Source organism: Lepus europaeus, chromosome 5, assembly GCF_033115175.1.
Source record: "Lepus europaeus isolate LE1 chromosome 5, mLepTim1.pri, whole genome shotgun sequence".
NCBI classification, from domain to species: domain Eukaryota; kingdom Metazoa; phylum Chordata; class Mammalia; order Lagomorpha; family Leporidae; genus Lepus; species Lepus europaeus.
The window spans coordinates 80457829-80480138 of NC_084831.1; the positions used below are offsets into that span (position 1 = coordinate 80457829).

Below are 22310 nucleotides of genomic sequence, written 5' to 3' on the forward strand. Positions count from 1 at the left end.
TGAATGAAAAGACTTAAAAACTGAGAAAACGCACTATTAATTCATTTAACCAGTGGGTTCAAAACAAAGAAGATTTTATTGGAGAGTCAGAACTACTAATCTTTGGCTCAGTTTCCAGGTGTTAAAGATTTAGTTGTTATCTGATTTATTGGTGACAAGGTGTAAATTAACAGTATAACAGTTCACATTCCTTGTTAACCGGATTTAGAGTTAAAATTCACTGTCTACAGTTATGTGCCAGGTACTATGTACTTTACTTTCATCTCAAATTTCATTATAACACCAGCTTCTTATTACGGATGAACAAAATCTCCAAATTCATTGCTCTTTGGTTTCCTTTGGCCAGGTGAGGCAGACTGGAGAGCTTTAGGCTCCAGGTGTGCTACACAGTGATTCTGAAGTTCCCCTCTGCTTGACAACTATGGTGGAAAGGGATTTCAGTGTATAATGAAACTTTCTCTTCTTTGTGCTGATTAATCTTATAATGAGCCAGGCAAGAAGGTTGAGTTTTACTAAAATATAGAAAAGAGAGAGTTCTTTATACAGTAATTAAACTGGCTAAGCGGGGCTGATGTCGTGGCTCACTTGGTTAATCCTCTGCCTGCAGCGCCAGCATCCCACATGGGCACCGGGTTCTAGTCCCGGTTGCGCCTCTTCCAGTCCAGCTCTCTGCTGTGGTCTGGGAAGGCAGTGGAGGATGGCCCAAGTGCTTGGGCACCTGCACCCACATGGGAGACCAGGAAGAAGTACCTGGCTCCTGGCTTCAGATCGGCGTAGCTCTGGCCATAGTAGCCATTTTGGGGGTGAACCAACTAAAGGAAAACCTTTCTCTGAGTCTCTCTCCCTCACTGTCTAACTCTGTCAAATTAAAAAACAAAAACAAAAAAAACCCAACTGGTTAAGCAATTTATATTTTACATTACCTCAACTAAACCATCCCATGGAAGAGACACAGAAAACAATACCTTTTTGGTTTCAAATTGTGCTTCTTCCTGGCAGCATCCTCTGCAATCAGGATCCAGCTGGAGTAGGTTGAACTGTCCAAGGAGATCACAAGAGCTGCAGAGCAAGTTGCTAGAGAAGCCTAACTCTCTGCATGCCTCCGATGAAAATTCTGCCCCAAAAGCAGACACCTGGAAATAAAAAATTGGGAAATAAAACATAAAAAAAAAAGAGAAAATGGGGTTTACAATGGATATGAGTTACTGAAATGGTTCATTTGGAGACAGACTCTGTAATGTTACGGAAGTCTCTGGATTCTTCCACTTCCCCCACAGTTCTGTTTTAAAACTTTTTTTATTAGCAGACATAAAAATTACATATATCTGTGTGGTACTATCTGATGTTTTGTTACATGTATACATTGTGTAATGTCCAGTGAAGGTAAATACATTTATCCTTTCAAGCATTTAACATTTCTTCATAGTGAAAACATCCAAAAATATTATCTTTTAGCTTTTTTAAAACAGAGAAATATGCAGTAAATTAACATAATCTATCTTCACCTGGCTGCAATAGTGCTCCAGAACTCCTAGCTAGCTATAACCTAGTAAAGCATAGTACAGAGAGAAGGAGGGAAGGGGTAGGGTGGGGAGAGAAACTTCCAATTACTGGTTCACTCTCCAGATAACCAGGACTCGGCCAGGACCTTCATCTGGATTCTCATGTTGGAAACAGGAACCCAAGTCATCTATTGCCTCCCAGGCACAGTAGCAAGAAGCTGGATTGGCAATGCCAAGTAGCAGAGACTCAAGCCAACTTTAACTAGCACTCCAATATGGGATGTGGGTGTTTTAAGTGGCTGTTCAACCTGCTGTACCAAAACACCTGTCTTAGTTCTGTTTTTGGCTCTCTTCACGTTGTATATTTTTGGTTGTCGATCACATCTTTATCTATGGCTTTCAATATCCCTTTCTTGAAAACTCTCTAATCTTTTTCTTTCTTGACTATCAAACTTCCAAAGAGCCCACTCAAGTGTCTCATTTCATATGCGTTGCAAATTCAAAATCTCCAAGAGTGAAATTTTTCTCCTTAAATTTACTCTCCTTAGTATATTCAGTGTCTTAGTAAAATGACATCACTTCCCTGACCACCTAGTTGCCCAGCCAGGTAGTTTGTTCTGTACTTCATACCCTTCACCATTTTCAACCAACCGATTATCCTATTTTCACAATTCTGTCGCTTTAAGAACTCTCACACCTTTTCCTGCCTTAGTGGCTTAAATGCTTACTACCAGCCATACGTATCTCATTACTCTCCAATTCTATTATACTTTCTAGCTATAATGAATTCCTAAAACACCTTTAAGTTATAAAACTCTCACTCCAACACCATAGCTGGTATTCTTCCTTATGCAAAATACTCTTTTACTACTTTGTCACCTTGTTGATTCCTACTTATTCACAAGAACCTGATCAAAATCAGTCATTTAGGAAGTCTTCCTTGAAAAAAGCACATCTCAATCTTAACCCACAGCACTTTTCTTCTCTGGAAAACAAACGTGCACAACAGTGAAATAGTAATCATGATTCTGTATCGTGTAAATCTAGGATTGTCTACCTCTCCAACAATACCATCAGCTCTTTTGAGGGTAAATATTAAGTTGTTTCTTTGTTTTCCTAGCAATTGTGTTAGTTCTTACGTGTTTGTTGAACAAATCAATTGGTCAAAACCATGGTCTGAAGTTGGGGGAATTTTAGATGGTTTGATTGCAAACCATCTGAATTGGCTTCCCTTCTGGACTGAAGGGCTGCAAACTTTATGTGAAGAGCAAGATGTTAATTATGTTAGACTTTGATGGCAATGTGGTTTTTGTTACAACCACTCAATTCAGCTATTGCAGGACAACAGCAGTCACAGACTTTACATAAGTGAATGAGTGTGCCTGTGTTCCAATCAAACTTTCTTTACAAAAACAGAGTTGGCGGATTTGGTCCACCAGCTGTAGTTTGTTAACTCTCTTCTAAATTGATGGAACAGACTAAAATCCAGTGGCATTTTCCCAAGATAGGAGAAACGCTGGTATATTCACCCAAAATGGTGATCATCCCATTGGTCTTACTAGTTAACACTTTAATTTGATATTTCATACAGGTTTTACCCCATCTCTGCAATAATGTAGAATGTACACAATCTTGAAAATAGATCAAACATCCCAGCCTAGTGGGAGGGACCTATTAATTTATTGGTTAGTTTGTGCAGTTGATCCCTCTGGTTTAAGACATTTGTTGCCATCCTAGTACTCTGGGAAATTTTCCCATTAGTAAAGTCATTTGCTTGATTTATTTCACAGGTTAATTTGAGAATGAAATGCAACAATGTGTTAGGTTATATTTGCCAAAGATGGCTGCATCAATATACACAGAGCATTCCAAATGTTCTTACAGTGTGACTGGCAGTGTTCCATTAAGAAGTGGGAGTTTGGTTCCCTCACCTTAAATCTGGACAGAGGCTATGACTCTTCAGATCAATGGAGTGTAAAAAAATGTCATTCTTAGAGTAGATCATAAAAGGGAAATAGCTTTTGCCTAGCCAGAGCTAGTGTGCACACACTCTCTCTTTGGGAACATCAACATTGGAACTTAGCCACAAAACTATAAAGAAGTCTACACTGGAGACAACATGGAAAGTCCATGTACAGAGCAACTGAGACCCACAGCTGACAACCAGCATCAACTATCAGACCTGCAAGTAAAAACCCTTCAGATTTCAGGCCCCAGTCTTCTTGCTGTGGTCTGGGACACCATGGAACAGACAAGCCATCCCTGCTACTCCCTGTCAGAATTACTAAACTAAGGAACCGGAAGGCCCAACGAAAAATTATTTTACATCATAAATTTTAGGGTAATTTTTTTGCAACTATAGTAACTATACAATAAAAGTGAATTCACTTTGAAAACTGTGAACTGCTAACAAGTCTAAGAAACTATTACCATAGCCAATAATCATGCAAGTGTACTATTTGGTTTTATTCTAGCACTTATGAGCACCTAATGATAGGTGGCACGAATTTGCAAACCATGCATATCAAAGCTTTTAAAAAATCTTGACTTGACTATTGGCATAGTGCAACTTTACTTTTGAAATTCTGAGCACAGAAAAGTCATCACTGATTTCACAGTTCTGAGGATTAAAGAAAAAAATGTATAGAAAGCATCTGGAAACTGGTCTGGTATACAGTGGTTATTGAAGAAATATCTGTATTATTCTCACCTATCACTGTGAAAACACACTCAAATACTATAAAACCTATGTAAATGCTGTAATCATACTAGAGATGGGCAAGTAGGCAAGTGAGAGATACGGGGATCTCAAGTTTCCTGAGAGAACTAATTTTTTTGTAGTTGTTCTGACATTGGTTGTGTAAACTCAAGGCTTTGAATATAAGGATATCAGAACAGTTTTAAAGCACTTTACAGATAAATACCAAAAGCTAAGTAATATAAAAGAGTTCAAAATTATAAAATTATGCCTGCCATCTTTTGATTTCCAAAAAGTAAATAGGATTTAAATTTGCAATATTAAAGCAAAATATTAAATTTTAAAATATTAGCCACACTTGTAAGAAAGAGAAAGACTCTAAAGAAAGGGTCCTGATTGGGGTAGCCATTTATCTTTCTCCATTCTCTCCTCATTGTTTTATTTTTCTAGTATTAATGAGTTCAGAGAAAGGCACCAAGATGGTGGAATAGGGAGGGAGCTTATTGCTCTATTCCAGGGGAAGATAGTTAAAAAAGTGTGGAGAGAGTGCAATCTCAGGAAAGAGGGAGAAAACTGCAGGGGAAACTCCATGCAAATTAGAGGGACACTGTGGCTCTACACAGAGGGTATAGACATGCACAACTCAGGACCCCAGTAGCCAAGAGCCTCAGCACCAGCTTTGGAGGATGAGGTGAGACCAGACTGCAGAAGCCCAAGTCACTGGAGATAAAGCTGTGGGAAGAGCCTGGCAGGAGTCTGGCTTGGAATCCTGTGGCAGAGAGTGTACCTGCTAAACTAGAGGGAAAAAAAAGGGGGGGGGGGGCATGTTTCTCTCTCCTGACCACCTGGCATCAGTGTCCTGTAACTAGCTCAGAGTGAGTGGGTGGTATTCTGGACATACATAACAACTGTGCCAGCTTGTGTCTGTGTCCCCAGCAACCAGCCCACAGGAGACTCTTGAGTCTGGTTGGGAGAACTGACAGGGAGTTGGGTGCTTGTGACTGTGGGAGCCTTGTGTGCCAGGACTCTGAAAACACTGTGGCTGCGTGGGAGGGTATGGCTGGGCCTTTGGGCAGCTCCACAGGGTTGGGGCTCCCTGATTTCCTGGTAAGGGTCATTGCTGCGGGATCTATGCTCACACTGAGGACTGTAGGGATCCTTTATGTGTTTCTTACAGCAGTGCAGGTGAGTACTGTACCCAATGGGGCTAGCGCCCAGGCACTGATCTCCTAGGAGGAGAGGAGGTGAGCAGAACAAGCCTCCCCTCTGATTAAAAACAAAAAAAGAGATTTACCACACCCAATATGGAGTCACTTTGGACATCCCCCTCACCCTGTAGCACTGAACAGAGCTCCCTGACCACACCCAGCACACACCTCACAGTATTAACTGAAAGAGCAGAAACTCCACTAATACACAGAGGCATAATCCAAAGATAAAAGCCATCACAGGGAAAAAAAAAAAAGTATCTCCACATGCCTAAAAATAAATGCAGCAATTTAAGAAAGAATAAAGAAGAAGAGGCTGGCGGCGGGGCTCACTTGGTTAATCCTCCACCTGCGGCGCTGGCATCCCTTAAGGGCGCCAGGTTCTAGTCCCGGTTGCTCCTCTTCCAGTCCAGCTCTCTGCTATGGCCCGGGAGGGCAGTGGAGGATGGCCCAAGTGCTTGGGCCCCTGTAGCAGCATGGGAGACCAGGAAGAGGCACCTGGCTCCTGGCTTCGGATCGGCGCAGCGCCGGCCATGGTGGCCATTTGGGGGGTGAACCAATGGAAGGAAGACCTTTCTCTCTGTCTCTAACTCTGCCTGTCAAAAAAAAAAAAAAAAAAAAAAGACCACTTTCTGCAAAAGTGGGATCAATACGTTAAAAAAAAAAGAATAAAGACAACATGATGGGCCGGCACTATGGCGCAGTGTGTTAAAGACCTGGCCTGCAGTGCTGGCATCCCATATGGTCACTGGTTCGAGTCCCGGCTTTATAGTTACCGAGACTCAGGCATTCTGTTATAGGAAAAGAAAATGCAGTTAAACAATTCCCAACCAAAATTATTGACTACTATTATTTCACAACATCCACGTTATACATTATTCTATATGCCAAAAACAAAAGAACTGTAATGTATATGAGCAAAACTGACATTCTGAGATTTGATCCTTGTTTATAGCCCTTGTCTATACTCTTGAGGAACAGTGGTATTTCTACTTATTATGTGTTGAGTTCTGTATTTACTAGGAGGCTAAGTTTGTGATTATAAATAAACTGAAAGTATGTCATTGTAAATTAAAAGAAAAATAAGAGGAGGAGGAGGGATGATGGGAAGTATGATTATGCTCTTAAAACTGTGTATATGAAATACATGACATTTGTTCCTTTTATATAAATAAAAAAGGGAAAATAAAGTGATGAAAACATTAATAATTATAATTGTATGACCCATCAATCATAAAATCCATCGAGATGTTAACCTATGAATAATGGGGTATGGAATGGTGGTCTAAGCATCAATGATACATAATTAATCTATACTGCTTTTCAGTACAGTACCTTTCTGAATGGAAATATTATGTATGACCTGAATGAAGGACTGAATATCACTCAGTTCTGGGGAGCTTTAGGAAACAGCTCCCTTAGGCCATACTAAAATATCATTTTTCTAATGCTTAAGCATATTCAGAATGTATTTTCAGACTAAGTCACTTTATATCCTCCCAGTTGTCACTTCACTGAAATGTTGATAACTGTGTATTGCCATTAACTGGAAATTACAGCTATTCAGAGGAATTGTGATAAAAACTTCACTTGTCTAGTCTAGAGACTCAGAGATGTGAATTAACAAAACACAAGTTAAGTCTGATAATAGTTTTATCCTCTATCTACAGCAGTATCTCAACCTTAAGGTGTCAAGAAATTAAAATTATTCTTTCACCCTTTTTATTCATATGTCAGTTTCTAAAGAGTTGGTTAATTTTCACTCTTGCTAACTTCTTACTCTATTTGGTGTTTTTTCCCTTGGTTTGCCAAATGCAGTTTTTCTAATTTCTTACCAGTTTTCAAAGAATTCTCCATACCCCAGTTTTGCTGCCTTTTTAAAAACATTGGTTATTACAGAATAAAGATAGAAAAGAAAGAAACCTTACAGAAGTTAACGTAGTTCCATATGAATTGCCTAGAATATCTTTTCTCTTTTCCAAGTCATTTCTGTATTTCTGGAAGTGGGAGTTCATCACCACTCTATACTACATGCAGATATCCTGAGGACTCTGGCAGCATGGAATGCAAGGGAGCCAGGAGGCCACTTACACCTCAGAGGGATTCAAATGAACAAATACTGAGCGTAGCACTTCAAAAGCAGGTGGAATTATTAGATGAGTTTATTTTGAGGCATCACATTTTGAAATCCATATTTATAATATGCATTTTTCCACAAACATTTTGAAGGCCCCTCCTACATGTGAGGCATGATAGGAAAAAAGAAAAAATGGTCCCTGTATTTCCTTTGGCTACATTCTAACTGGCAAGGGGGCAGAAGGAGTGAAGGGACACAAGTACACAAAGAGCTACCTTGGATTAGACTGTGGATGGGTCTATTACGGTATAAAGTATGATCGAATATACAAGGGAGAAATTTCATCTGACTTTCCAAATCTGAAAATGGAATTGAATTAGGCTTTGCATAACTAAATACCTTACATCATAAAGAAGGAAACAAGGCAACGGAGGACAAATGAATTTGCCTTAGCAAATTAGTCAGTTATAACTGTTAAAACTAGAATATGGACTTCCTTAAATTATAGTATATGCTATCATGAGTATGAATTCAACAGGCAGAGTATGAGAGAAAGAGTGAGGCTGTGTAGGATGGCTGTCTGCAAACATTTAAGTAGAATAGTGTGGCTGTGATTAAAAATTCAGGGTTTTATTTGATGGCTTACTCTGAAAATTAGACTGCTTTACCTTTTTTTTTTTAATAAGTTTATTTTTTATTTTTTTTCAAGTTTTTTTTTTTATTAAACTTTTATTTAATGAATATAAATTTCCAAAGTATAGCTTATGGGTTACAATGGCTTCCCCCCTCCCATAACTTCCCTCCCACCCGCAACCCTCCCCTTTCCCGCTCCCTTTCCCCTTCCATTCATGTAAAGATTCATTTTCAATTCTCTTTGTATACAGAAGATCAGTTTAGTATATATTAGGTAAAGATTTCAACATTTTGCCCATATAGCAACATAAAGTGAAAAAACTACCATTGGATTACTAATTATAGCATTAAATAGCAATGTACAGCACATTAAAGACAGAGATCCTACATAATTTTTTTTTTCAAATTAATTAATTTTCTATGCCATTTCCATTTTAACACCAGGTTGTTTTTTTTTTTTTCATTTCCAATTCTCTTTATAAAAGTAGAATAGTGTGGCTGTGATTAAAAATTCAGGGTTTTATTTGATGGCTTACTCTGAAAATTAGACTGCTTTACCTTTTAAGGGTCACATTCACAAAAAACAATGGTTAGGTTGATTGCTGGCTTCTTAAGTTTTCCGTCTAGGCGGACTTCCTAGCTCAAACTGTACAGTTATCAGGAAATGTTTGAATCAGATTTAAGGCAAAGTCGAAGCCCTAACCTGCCCTCACCCAACAATTCTCATACATGCCTCGAGTTGGGATTGTCACTGGGAACGGTTCTATAAAGCTAACTGGAATAGAAGATTGATAAGGTTTCATATTTCACATTGTCAAACATTCACTCACGGAGTCTCTATAATTCATTCATCAAATTTTTCACTTGTATGCGTATTACTCTATATGCATGTCACTACAGATAAAACTGTGAACAGAACAGTGAACAGTGAAGTAGTCCTTCCCAGCGCGGGTCCAGTTAACTAAGTGGGAGACCTAAGAGTGTTAATTGTTACATTAACAACAGGAGTCACTGTGCACTAACTCCCCATGCAGGATCTCTGTCCTCAATGAGTTGTATTATGAGAGTTAACTGTAAAACTAGTTCTTAAAGTTTTTTTTTTTTTTTTTGTGTGTGTGTGTGCACGCACGCAAATAGTTGAAATCTTTACTTAGTATAGAATTGGTCTTCTGTGTACAAAGCTAATTGAAAATGAATCTTAATGGAAAAAGCGGAGGGGTGGGAGGGCAGGTATGGTGGAAAGAATAACTATATTCCAAAGTTGTACTTATGAAATCTGTACTCCTTAAAAAATAAATAATAAAAATAGAAATTAGAAAACCTTGAAAAGAACCCAGGAGAACAACTGATCTCGACTGAAGCACACTGAAAGACTCCTAACAGAGTTCAGGTATAGGAAGACTTTCTGGAGGAAACGATTTCTCAGCTGAGAACCTGGAGGGTCAGAGCACAAGTATAAGATAATCATGATTTTGATGTGAGTGGAGGAGGAGAGTATGGGGAGCTGGGAAGCAGCTTCTAGGTAACGGGAGCAACAAGTTCAAAAGCCTGGTGAGGAAGAAGACAGTCTGAGAAATAAACTAAAACAAATGGCCCTAATTCTCCATTTCATTTTTTTTTTCCCCCTTTATCACTAGAGATAACTGCTGGCAAATAAGTCGGGATAGACAAACAAGTGCTTTGTTAAAGAAATGTTAAAAGGATGGATTTTTACCTTAAAAACAGGGAGCTGCTAAAGTTTTAGGCTTGGCAGATTTAAATGTTAGAAGGATTACACGGGGTGGGAGTGGATGTTTGGTGCAGTCACTTGGGATGCCCACATCCTGTACTACAGTTGCGTGGGTTCAAGTCCTAGCTCCACTTCAGCTTTCTGGGAGGCAACAGGTGATGGCCCAATAATCTGAGTCCCCGTCACCCTTGTGGGAGACCCAGATTGAGTTTCTGGCTCCTGGGGTTTGGCCTGACCCAGCCTCACCCTGGCTGTTGTGGGCATTTATGGAGTGAACCAGAGGATGGAGGGCCTCTGTATCTGTCTCTCTGCCCTAGATTAAAAAACAAAACAAGATAAAACTCCGGATACATTGCAGAGACTGGAAATCAGTGAAGGGAAGTTGTTGTAGTAATTCCAGGCAAGCCCTGATGGTGGTTTGAATTTAAGTACTATCTATGGAAACAGAATTAAGTGGTCTGGCCTGGAGATTTTTAAGGGCTTAATGACTAACTGAATTCAGAGAATGGGAGGAAAGAGAACCTAAATGATAAATTTCTGGCTTGCTCAATTGGGAAGCTGGCAAAGCCAACCATTTAGATTCTGACTATAGACAGAGATAATTCAAAGGATGAATCAGGAGGCTGTTATTTCTAGGGAGAGAGATGTTGGTGGCCTGAATGAGGGATCTGAGAGATATTAAGCAAGCAAAATAAATCAGATTTGGTAACTGCCTGGACAAGAAATATGTAAAGAAAGGAAGGAATCAGATGACACCTGATGACACCTAAGTTCTGGCTTGGATTCTGTGCATAGTCACTCGGGTACACTGGTTCATGGCCATAAATTCCTCCTCTTTTGATATACACGATTCTTTGCAAAGTAACTTTCCCTACCCTTGAGATATGGGTGGGTCTGTGACTTGCTTTGACAAATATTTGGCAGAAGAGATAGAAGAGGGTGCTTTAAAAAGTTCATGGAAAATGCACATTATGAAAAAGCCATGCATGAGTTTCAAAATTCTCTGCATCAAAATAAACATCTTTTAATTTCATTTTCCCATCAACTTTTTGAAACGTCTTTTGAAAAGCAGAAGAGAAGACAAAGAGACTGACCTTCCATTTGCTGGTTTACTCCCCAAATGGCTGCAACAACCAGGTCTGGGCCAGACTGAAGCCAAGAACCAGGCTCTCCATCCCAGTCTCCCATCTGGGTGGCACCGGCCCAAGTACATGGGCCGTGTTCTGCTACCTTCCCAGGTGCATTGGGCAGGAAGCTGAATCAGAAGCAGAGCAGCTAGGACTCTAAGGGGTATGTCAGCATCGCAAGTGGCAGCTTAACCGGCAGTGCCACAATGCTGACCATCAGCTTTTGCTTTTTGGAGCACTGCCACAAAGAGAAGCTGTTCTAGTCTACTGGAGGATGAGAGGTCACATGGATGAGATCCAAGTCTCCCCAGCTGACAGCTCGAACTATAAATGGGGTACCCTTGGATTTTTCCAGGTCACAGCGCATAAGGGAGCCCAGATGAAATCAACAGAGGACTTGACGGAATGACCACTGACTTAAGTCACTAAGTTTTGGGAGGTTACATACCCACAAACAAGTGAAAGTCATGAGATAGGAAAATTAGGAGAGGGCAACCTGAAATGTTACTCCTTTTCAGTCTACCATGGTGGTGGTGATGAACTCAAATGACCTAAGAGGAGTTTAGGCAGGGGTGTTCCAGTAATTTCTAAAGCATCAAAAAGTCTAAGAAATGGAGTACTGGACTGGAATGTTAACTACAGAAGTTGGGGCCGGGTAACAAAAGTAAAAACACAGGATAGTTTCACATTCCTTGATGAAAGAAAAGCAGAGATGTTTATAGAGGCCTATGTACAGTTCCTAACTCCACCCACATCTGGGATACATCAGTTAAACCAGATCTCCCAGGAGAAAACTTTTCAGCAGGCTTAATGGAGAACACTTGACGAATTAAGATGAGCTAACAAACGTAAAAGCTCCCGCCAGTAAAATTTTATCCTTCATATAGCAACATACATTGCAAACTATGAGGAGTTAACCAAGATTTACTTGTTTCGTGCATGAAAAGACAATAAATCAAAATCCGGACTTCTCCTTTCCAAGATTAAGAACTCATCTATTTTGGTAATAGAGAAAAACGAAATAAAACTGCCAGATTTTAAACGGGATTACTGCTCGAGTTAGTTAAAAAACAAAAACAAAAACAAAAAAAACAAAAACCAGAAATCGTTAGCCAGGAGCGAACACTTGAGGGCTTTCCTCTCAGGGGAGCCCCATCATAGGGATACTCCCTAGCGTTTTTGTTGCTTGAAAACAATCTTCACTTCTTCCTAAGCCTCACTGCTTCCCCTCCCCGCAGTGTGATTCAGATTGTTTCAGCTAGAGTTAACAGGAGTCCCCAAGACGGTCTGAAGTCAGAAGACGCCGCTAGCAAAATCAAAGCGAGGAAGGACACGCAAGCATCAACCAAGGAATCTAAGCCACGTCGCAGTCCGGCAGCGGCAGTCACTGAGGAAACCCCATCTCCCGTCCTTTTCCAGTGTGGATCCGAAACAGACTCGAATGTTCTCCTCTTTCTCTGCAATCCTTCCTCCCGCCCCGGAGCAGCCACGGAGGAGACCCACACTCACCGCTTGAAGCACGGTGGCCAACAGCAACCGCAGCCCAAACGCCGGGCCCAGCCCTCCGCCAGCCCCAGTCGCCATCGTTACCCTCTCGGGTCTGCCTCGGGCTGCCCAGAGGACCCCTCCGCTGGGGCGTCCACACTACAGCCTGATCCGCGACAGCCCGCTAAAGGCCGTTGCCACCGAAACTCTTGTTCTGAAGGGACGCGTGTGAACTCGGGGTATATGAAAACTTAAAGGTGACCAAATACCAAGACAGTCGCCGGGTGCTTTGGATTACCCAAATCAGGCACTTTTCTAAACTCCCCACTTCTGTGCTTCCCCGGGATCCTTTCATTCACGACATTTCGTCAGGCAGCCAGGAGGCCCCGCCTTCTCTAGTTTAAGCCCTGCCTCCTTCCCCAAGTGTACCCAATCGAATGCGGCCTTGATTGAGCCCTGTGGCGGAGGAAGCCAACCGTAAATCGAACCGAGGGCCAAGAGCAGAGACTCTTCGGACCAATAAGCACAACCGCACAGGAGGACGGGGTGGGGCTTCTGGTTGCCGAGCAGCGTACGTGGATGCGTGCGCGTGGTGGCGGAGGGGGATGGGAGGGGACTGGGCGGGGGCGGGGCCGAGGGCGGCGCAGCCGCAGCCGCAGCGCTGGTGTAGGAGCGCGCGGCCGCGAGCGAAGGAGGGAGGGAGGGAAGGAAGGAAGAGAGGGAGGCGGGCAGGCAGGCGGGCGCGGAGGTCGGGGATTGAGGCTGTGGAGGGAGGCGAGAGCCCGGCAGCCGCTTCGCGCAGGGTTTGCTGCGCGGGCTTGTGGAGGGGGCGGCCGTTGAGTCGGCTGACGAGAAGCGGGCACCGGCGGCGCTGGTGCTGGCGCCTGGGGGCGGGGGGACCGGAGCGGCGAGAAGGGGGGTCGCTGCGGTGGTGCTCTGGCTGTCGCGCTCTCCTTGCCTGGCTGCCGGCTCGGTGGGCTCCTCCCGGCGTTTCCCTCGCCTCTGGGGCCCCGCTCCCCGCCCTCCGCGGTATGTCTTGATCCCGAGCAGCGGGTTTCATGGGGCTCCTCAGGATTATGATGCCGCCCAAGTTGCAGCTGCTGGCGGTGGTGGCCTTCGCGGTGGCGATGCTCTTCTTGGAGAACCAGATCCAGAAGCTGGAGGAGTCCCTGTCGAAGCTAGGTGAGGAGCAGAGGCGCTCCGCGCTGAGTGCTGTGGACGGGGCCGGGCCGGGGGGCTGCCGAGCAAGTGGGCGTTCGTGTAGCCCGGGGTCTGGGTCGCGGGCTGGGAGAGGTTTCCAAGAGAACACAAGCTCCTAGAATGGGGTGACTTGAGCTTGAGTGGCGTGCTGGACTCGCGAGGTCACGGGGCAGGTGTTGCAGGGCTGGGCTTCGCGGAGCCCCGGGGCTGCCCCCGGAGTGGGCATTCCGGAGAGGGGGCGAGAGAAGCCCCAGCTCAGAGGGAAGAGGTGGCCACGCTCAGCCTTGCTGGGGCACGGCGCCTCGGCTGTGTCGGAGAGGGGGATTCCAGTTTTGCGTATGGGAACTCGGGCACAGCTTCTTTTGGAGGATGGGGGAGGACCGGTGGTCGTGAAGGAATACTGATGCGCAGCAATGGAAGGAGGCGCCGGCAATGATGGGGAGGGGGCAGTCAGAGAAACAAGCTGCAGTGAGTTGCACTCTGGTCCCGGGGGAGCGAGGGACCTCCCCACAGGCGGTCGAGGTAGGCTGGCCAGGGAGGGCAGGCTAGCCAGGGAAGAGCTTCAGGGCAGTTCTGAACGAGGGTCCGGGGACTGCGATCTGTTTTAGTGGCGCTGAACTGGTTCGTGTGGGCTCCAGAACAGGGATGTGCACGTAGGTTGCTTCGCGGCAGCGTTGATGTAGTGAATTTAGAAGAGGGAATGCCGAAGGGGGAACTGTATAGTGAGGTTCACTATTGGAAAGTAAGGTTACACGGTAAACAGTTAAGTACCTTGAAGAGTTAACAGTGCTTAAATGGGTGAAGGAGTCTGAAGTGCAAAAAGTTGACGTGTGAAGTTGTGAAAGAACAGAAAAAAGCATAGATAATGGATTCTTTCGATTTAGTATGGAACTGGCATTTGGAAGGGCTCGGTGTGGAGAGCGAATAGTAAGAGAATGACAGTGACCAATTTTGACTTAAAAATGCACATGGCACTTAAATCAGCTCAAGAGGCTGTCATTTGAATCTGCAAAGACAGTGCAAAGTAAGGGATTGCATGCACTTGCACCTCGGCACCCTTCTGGATACCTTTTGAGAAACAAGCAAACAAATCCCTTCAGCGATATTATTTAGACTAAAGCGTGACTTTGGGAAACAACTAAGTGCTGCTGTGCTGTTTAATTTTTAGGAAATAATTGCAATTTTGTACGCAGTAGCTATAGCTAGCTGTTTCCAGAGACTTTGCAATTGTCTTGAAATTTTGAAGAGCAGTGTATCAAAGAGTATCTAATAAATATGATTGAAGTGCAACTATATTTGAGGGAAGATCAAAAGAGATACTAATCCTTACTAATGCTGGGGCAAAAATTAGAAGAGATATCCAGTGTATTTACTCTAATTTTGTTACTGTGTCTTGTAAGATGGGAAAATGTTCACTTGAATATTAGAGGTTGTCCAATATACTTTTTCTTTTCATTTGAATCCATTCATCAGCATTCAGAATCATGTTCTGGTCACATTAATGATCCAACTTTATAGCAAAAAATGATTCCTCATAGAGGAAGTTGAAAGTTGTATTAAAATTTGTACCTGTTGTTTATTGTGTTGCTATTTGGAATTCTCTGGAGTTAATTTCTCCAGAACATCATGATGGGGTTAGCATTGCTTACATTTTTTATTTTAATCATCTAAGTTTTTTTCTATAACACTTGAAAGGGGTTTCCATAGATACAACCTGGGCTTTTTTTTTTTTTTTTTTTTACAGTTATTTTAAGATGTAGAATGCCACAGGTAGAACATACTATGCTTTCTCATAATTTTTTTTGCAAACAAGGAAGTTCCATCAGAAATAGAGTGCATTAGAATAAATAATTCCATTAGAAATAATAAATATATGTTAAAATGAATCTCAAAAATAATCCAAAGAAATTAATACCTCAAGTATGAAACTGGAAGTATTTTCATCTGGAAATGCAAAAGCATGGCAAGTAAAAATGTATAACTTTGTTTCTATTAGCAGTCTTTTGATTTTCTTTTTAAAGTCTTGTAAAAGGCAAGGAATAAGAGAGATGTTGCCAGTTGGTAGTCTGACCTCTTAGGAAAGAAAGGCAGGTGGCTTATTTTGACAATCAGACTCTGTCCTAGGTGTTTTTCATCTATGATGCACCTATTTATCTTTCTAGAACACTATATAAAGCTATTTTTGCAGATGCAGGAACAGGCTCAGTGGTTATAGAACTTGTCTAAGACCACATCACTATTGGCAGAGCCAGCATTGGAATCCAGGTATGTTTGGTTCCAAGTCAAGTGCTCTTTTAATTACACCCAGCTGCTTGAGACTGCATATTGACATTACACTAAGATTTAGCCGTTTGAATAGAATTTTTAAATTGTAATATCAATGTTTAATTGCCTTTATTGCTAAGAATGAATATCATTCTAAGGAAATTCAATTTCAGACAAAAAAGAATTGGTTTAGTGTAATGTCTGCCCCCTGTTTATATTATAATGAACATAATTATATTACCCGATAAAACCACTGAAACAGATAGCTTATTTCCACTAGTGGAAAAGAAAAATCTCTGGTTGTTTTCTATGAGTGTAAAATTGTAACATTGAAAAACATTTGTATTTTGACATCAAAAGAACTTTTTTTTTTTTAAGATTTATTTTATTTATTTGAAAGGCAGAGGCAGAGGAGAGAGAGTCTTCTATCTGCTGGCTCACTCCCCAAGTGGCTACAACGGACAGAGCTGGGCCCCTCTAAAGCCAGGAGCCTGGAGCTTCTTCCAGGTCTCCCACGAAGGTGCGGGGGCCCAAGGACTCGGGCCATCCTCTGCTGCTTTCCCAGGCCATAGCAGAGAGCTAGATCGGAAGTGGAGCAGTTAGGGCTCACACTGGCACCCATATGGGATGCTGGCACTGTAGGCGGTGGCTTTACCCACTACGCTGCCCCCCCCCCCCAAAGATCTGTTAAACATTTGCTCCTAAAGTAGTTTTTATTCTGCAGTAGAAGATGCCAAAAGTTTATATTGCCTTTATTATGAGAGTTTATAATTTTTATAATTTGTATACAGTTATAAAGTTTATAAAGCACCTTGATTTGAGAGTATTTTGATCATGAAACCTATTGTGGAGCATTAGATGTGTTCAAAATTAAGCTGTATTCATTGACCATATGGGAAATTAGGTCTATATAAATTGAGTCTATAAATAATTCTTGAAAGACCTAATATCACGTAATATAATTTTATATTTTTAAACAGATAAGGGAGAATGGGATGTATATTACATCACACCTTGGTTTTTTTAATTTTTTCATCTACAATATCAGAGCCATCCTTCTGGATTAGTGTGTGTAAATTTGACTTAGTCTGATACATGTGTAATGTTCTGAAATATGCATATATCATAAACCATTATGCCAGTACTGGACAGTTTGTCTCCTCCTCCCTCCTTTTTATGGTGTTATAGGAAACATCCCTATATGTCTGCTTTATTTCCTGTGTGTTGATGTTATTTTTTACTAGGATAAATTATGTGGAATTTCTGGGACTAGGGATATATGTATTTTATATCTTAATAAATTTTGAAATCTGTTACTTTCCAAAATTCTTTACCAAAGGTTACAGTCGTCTACATTGCCAATGCATACACCAAAGGAGTGGAAACTATCCACTTTAATTTTGCTAGTGTGAAAAGGCTGTGAAACAATATGTTAAATTAATTTAAAATTCCCCAATTTCTAGTTGTTTATTTCCCTTTTACTTGCTAGCTCATTTTAATTTGTCTATTTTTTGTTAAGCAGTTTATAATTGTAGTTGTTTTTAGTGTTAGAATTAGTAATCCTTTTTTTTTCATGTATCTTATTTTCCATTGTTTGTCTCTTCATGGTATGTTTGCTCATATAGCAATTTTAAAATTTACAAAATCAAGTCTATCAGTTTAAGCAGGTATGTTTCTTAAGACTTTCCTAAACCAAGATGATGTACATTTTTTGTATGATATTATAGCAATACTATAGTTTAATTTGTACAGTTAGCTTTTTGTTTGTTTTTTTATTCCCCAAATGCCTTCACTGGCCAGGATTGAGCTAGCCAAAACTAGAATCCAGGAACACAATCCAGGTCTCCCGCATGGGCGGCAAGAACCCAATCACTTGAGCCATCACTGCTGCCTCCCAGGTCTGCATTGCAGGAAGCTGAGGTTAGCTGATTGGAACTGAGGCACTCTGATGTGAAATGCAGGCCTCTTAACTGCTATGCTAAATGCCTGCCCCTATATTTAGCTTTTTAAACTACTCCCATGTTTATGGAGATTTATTTATTGTAACTTCTCTCAGTAAGTAGCCACTATAATACTGTATTATAAATAATCTATTTTCCCCCACTGTGTGTTAACAGTTCTTTTTTAAATCATATGCTTTTATTATGCTCTTTGAACAATTTGGACTCCTCTTTTCCACTAATCTGAGATTCTGTAAATCTCAGGGATGTATGCATACACACACACACACACTTCAAATCATACATGAATTTCCTGAAATTATGTGCATAGCTTTCATCAGATTTGCAGAGGAGTATATGATCTCCTCATTGGTAAGAATCACAGATTTCTAGTATAGGTTGAGAATCCTTAATCTGAAATCTGAAATCCAGAATGCTTCAAATCAAACTTTTTTGAGCACTGCCATGATGCCACAAGTAGAAGATTCTACTCTGACTTCGTGTGGTTGGTCTCAGTTAAAGTGCAGGCTCACTAAAAATATTGTATGGAATTATCAAAGTGCATGAAATGTAAATAAATTTCTTGTTTAGACTTGGGTCCCATGCCTTTGTCTCATTATGTGTATACAGATACTTCAAAATCTGAAATATTCAAAACCATAACATTTCTGGTCCCAAGCTCTTACAGTAGTGGATAAACAACCTATGTGTGTTTCATATTTAATGGAGTATGTTTTCTGTTTGTTTCTAATAATACTACAGCATGAAGCTTGTAAGTTAAATTTAGGAGACAAGCAGATTAATTATAAAAAAAGTTTCTTAGGAAAGTTATGCTGAAGAAACTTCATTAAAATGTATACTTAATTTTCTAATGAGAAATGGAAAAGGATAAAAAGTCAAAGTGAAAACTGTTTAGCTGGAACTCAGAACTGTACCTCTCAGAATTTGTTGCTTATGAAATGTAGTTCTTGTGGACGCTCAAGAGCACACCTGTTGCTGATGTTGACTGATGGAACACTGCAGTGAAAGCTGCTTTGCTTACATACACATTAGAATTATGTACTGTATAATCTTATTTTCTGTAGGACCTATTTTAAATTTTTGTTGACCTAGTGCTTTTCACAGCACTGTATAACGGTATGACTGCATGAAGATACAGTTTTTTAAATAAGGAACATAATTCAGAGTGGATTATGTAGTCATCTCCATTGGTAATAATGTTATTTGTTATATTCCTAAAACCTGTTCAACAGAAGAACTAAAAACAAGGGTCAAGGATGAGTCTGCTCTTTGGAATTTGGTTCTTTTCCTAAGTACCTGAAACTATGCAAGCATACCTGCAAAATGTTCCAGAGATTGGTAGATCTCTCTACTTTTGAAATCATTTGAAAAACATTGGGTAACTACTGTTCACAGGACTTTGAGTTAATAGGAATGCACTTATTCTAGAATTGCTAATTTGTACCTTACTTGTGAGTCCTGGTTAGGATATTTGGTGCCATGCAGTGGTAACCTGAAGTAGTTGACCTCGATTAGGATAATTCCAAGATGTCTGTTTGCCATTCTCTTAAGCCTTCTAGTAGCTATTTGGCGCTTACAGAGATTGAAATGATAATGAATATATATTGCTCTCCAGAAAGACTGCTTTGGAAGGATGTACTTACTGATGGATTTCACAATCTTCATTCACTACTGCTTACCTCGTTATCTAGCTGCCTCAGTCAGTACCTACACTTGTTAAACTTTCTGCCTATTAATCATAGATTGTCAGTGTTCCTGTCGGGTCACTTCTTGTGCACCTGATTCCATCCCCCTTCTTCCTTAAACACATGGTTCTACATGCTTTCCCCCATCTCTACAGCCATCATTTCCCACCTTTCTGCTGTATTATTCTCATTAGCATATGAACATGGTATTATTTCTTCCAACTAAAAAATTCAACAATACTGTTTGACTCTTTCTATATTTTTGCTCCTCTTTGTAGAAGAATTCTAAAAAATTGTCTGTTCTCATTCCTTTATTGCCAAAGTTGCCACTAACTTCCCCAAGTCCTGTGGTCAGTCTTAAAGTCTTCACCTTACTTGACCTCTCAGCGGAACTGGGCACAATTTATCACTTTCTCTCTCTCTCTCTCTCTCTCTCTCTCTCTCTCTCTCTCTCTCTCTCTCTCAGAGTTGTTTACTTGAAAGGCAGATTGACAGAGAGAGAGAAAGAAATCTTCCATCCACTGGTTCACTCCCCAAGTGGTTGCAATGGCCAGGACTGGGCCCAGCTAAAGCCAGGAGCCAGAAACTACATCCTAGTCTCCCACATGGGTGGCACAGGACCATGCACTTGGGCCATCTTCTGCTTTCCCAGGCCATTTGCTAGGAGCTAGATCAGAAGCAGAGCAGCCAGTGCTCTGATATGGGAAGCTCAGCATCAACCTGCTGAGCCACATGGCAGTCGCATCATGTACTCTCTTTTTTTGGACAGGCAGAGTGGACAGTGAAAGAAAGAGACAGAATGGTCTTCCTTTTTCCGTTGGTTCATCCCTCAGTGGCTGCTGCGGCCGGCGCACCGCACTGATCCGAAGCCAGGAGCCAGGTGCTTCTGGTCTCCCATGCAGGTGCAGGGCCCAAGGACTTGGGCCATCCTCCACTGCACTCCCAGGCCACAGCAGAGAGCTGGACTGGAAGAGGAGCAACCAGGACAGAATCCGGCGTTCTGACCGGGACTATAACCCGGTGTGCCGGCGCCGCAGGTGGAGGATTAGCCTATTGAGCCAAGGCGCCAGCCATGTACTCTTTCTTGATAGATTTTCTTTACTTGGTTTCCAGGATACTCACCCTCTTGTTTTTCTCCCCACATCACTGGTCATTTCTTTTTCATTTCTTTTTCTCTCCCATTTTAAATTCTCTTCTCTCCATCTTTGTACCACAGGAATACACAAAGGATCAGTTCTTGAAATTCTTCTCTATTTCCCTTCAGTGGTTTATATGTTGACATCTTGTAAATTTTCTAGTTCAGACCTACTTCTTAAATATTGGATTCATGCAGAGTTTAGCTACCCATTTGACATTTTCGTTGTGTAATTGATCGATGTTTCAGACTCATTGTGTGTAAAGCTGATCTTCTAATCTCTTACCTGCCTGACCCCACCCAACGAAACTGCAACATATTTCACTCAGTCCTTCCCAATTTTTAGTTGATAGGAGCTCCTTTCTTCTAGTTTCCAAGGTTTTCGAGGACTTTTTTTTCCCCTCACACTCTGCATCAGTCAGGAAATCTTATGGGCTTTACCTATAAAATATTCCCAGAATATGACAACTATCATCACTGTTGTCACCGTAATTCAAAATACTGTCATCTCTTCCCCAGATTACTGCAACATTTTAACTAGTTTCTCTGCTTCTGTTCTAGCCTCTTTACACAGTATTTTCAACATAACATATAGAGTGATCTTTTTAAAAAGCCATGTCATGTGTCTGCATAAAACTGATTCAGAAGCTTCTTGAAGTGCAGAATTTCATTGACTAATCAAAATGAAAAAAATTTGAAAAGATTTATTTATGTATTTGAAAGGCAGAGTTAGAGTAAGAGAGATAGACTTCCATCTGCTGGTTCACTCCCCATATGACTGCAACGAACTGGGTTGGACCAGGCTGAAGCCAGGAGCCAGAAATTTCTTCTAGGTCTCCCACGTGGGTACAGGGTCCCAAGGACTTGGACCATTCTCCATTGCTTTCCCAGGCTATTAGCAGGGAGCTGGATTGGAAGTGCAGCAGCTGAGACTTGAACTAGTGTCCATATGGAATGTTGGTGCTGTAGGCCATAGCTTTCACCTGCTGTCCCACTGCACCGACCTCTCAATGAAATTTTAAAAATTTGTGAATTAGGGGTCTGTTGTTATGTTGCAGTATGTTAAATTGCTGCTTGCAGTACTGGCATCCCATATCGCCTGCTGGTTTGACCTTCCCAGCTGCTCCACTTCTGATCTAGCCTCCTGCTAATACATCCTGGGAAGGTAGCAGATGATGGCCCAAGTATTTGAATCTCTGACACTCATATGGGAGACTCAGATGTAGTTCTGGGCTCTGGACTTGTGGCTATTTAGGGAGTGAGCCAGAGGATGGAAGATACCTCTCTGTCTCCCCTTCTCTTTCTGTGTCACTCTGCCTTTTAAATAAAGAAGTAAATCTCTAAAAACTTTTTGTGCATTAGGAGATCGTTTTGGTAAGTGGTTTCCTTCCATGTGAGTGATTCAGGATTTTGGGTACCTAGTTTCTCTGGTTTGTCTCCCCCTCCAGCCTTGGAGTTGTTTACTCAGCATGGGGAAGAGGCAAGAAAAGGGTGAGGAGGTGTTGCCTGTGAAACTTCCTTGGCCTTTTTTACCCATAGTCTGTTAGTGTGGACTAGTTACTGTCTGTATACATGAGGCGTGAAGCTGGCAGTCATTTTGTTGCT

The 22310-nt window shown here is 41.5% G+C and overlaps 2 protein-coding genes across 4 annotated transcripts in view; one reads left to right on the forward strand and one right to left on the reverse strand.

The window, feature by feature from the left end:
* Positions 1-12780, reverse strand: part of SELENOF (selenoprotein F) — a 44498-nt gene extending 31718 nt beyond the window's left edge. The window contains exons 1-2 of the mRNA XM_062191664.1: positions 12484-12780; positions 966-1133 (exon numbers count right to left, since the gene is read on the reverse strand). Of these exons, the coding sequence (XP_062047648.1) occupies positions 966-1133; positions 12484-12558 (243 nt within the window). The 5' untranslated portion in view covers positions 12559-12780. The remainder of the gene's footprint in view (positions 1-965; positions 1134-12483) is intronic.
* Positions 12781-13358: 578 nt separating this feature from the next.
* Positions 13359-22310, forward strand: part of HS2ST1 (heparan sulfate 2-O-sulfotransferase 1) — a 206107-nt gene continuing 197155 nt past the window's right edge. Inside the window, exon 1 of one of the 3 annotated variants that reach the window (XM_062191665.1) lies at positions 13359-13641. In XM_062191665.1, coding sequence (XP_062047649.1) covers positions 13518-13641 — 124 coding nt within the window. In that variant the 5' untranslated portion in view covers positions 13359-13517. The remainder of the gene's footprint in view (positions 13642-22310) is intronic. The other 2 variants (XM_062191667.1, XM_062191668.1) reach the window with 2 other exon arrangements.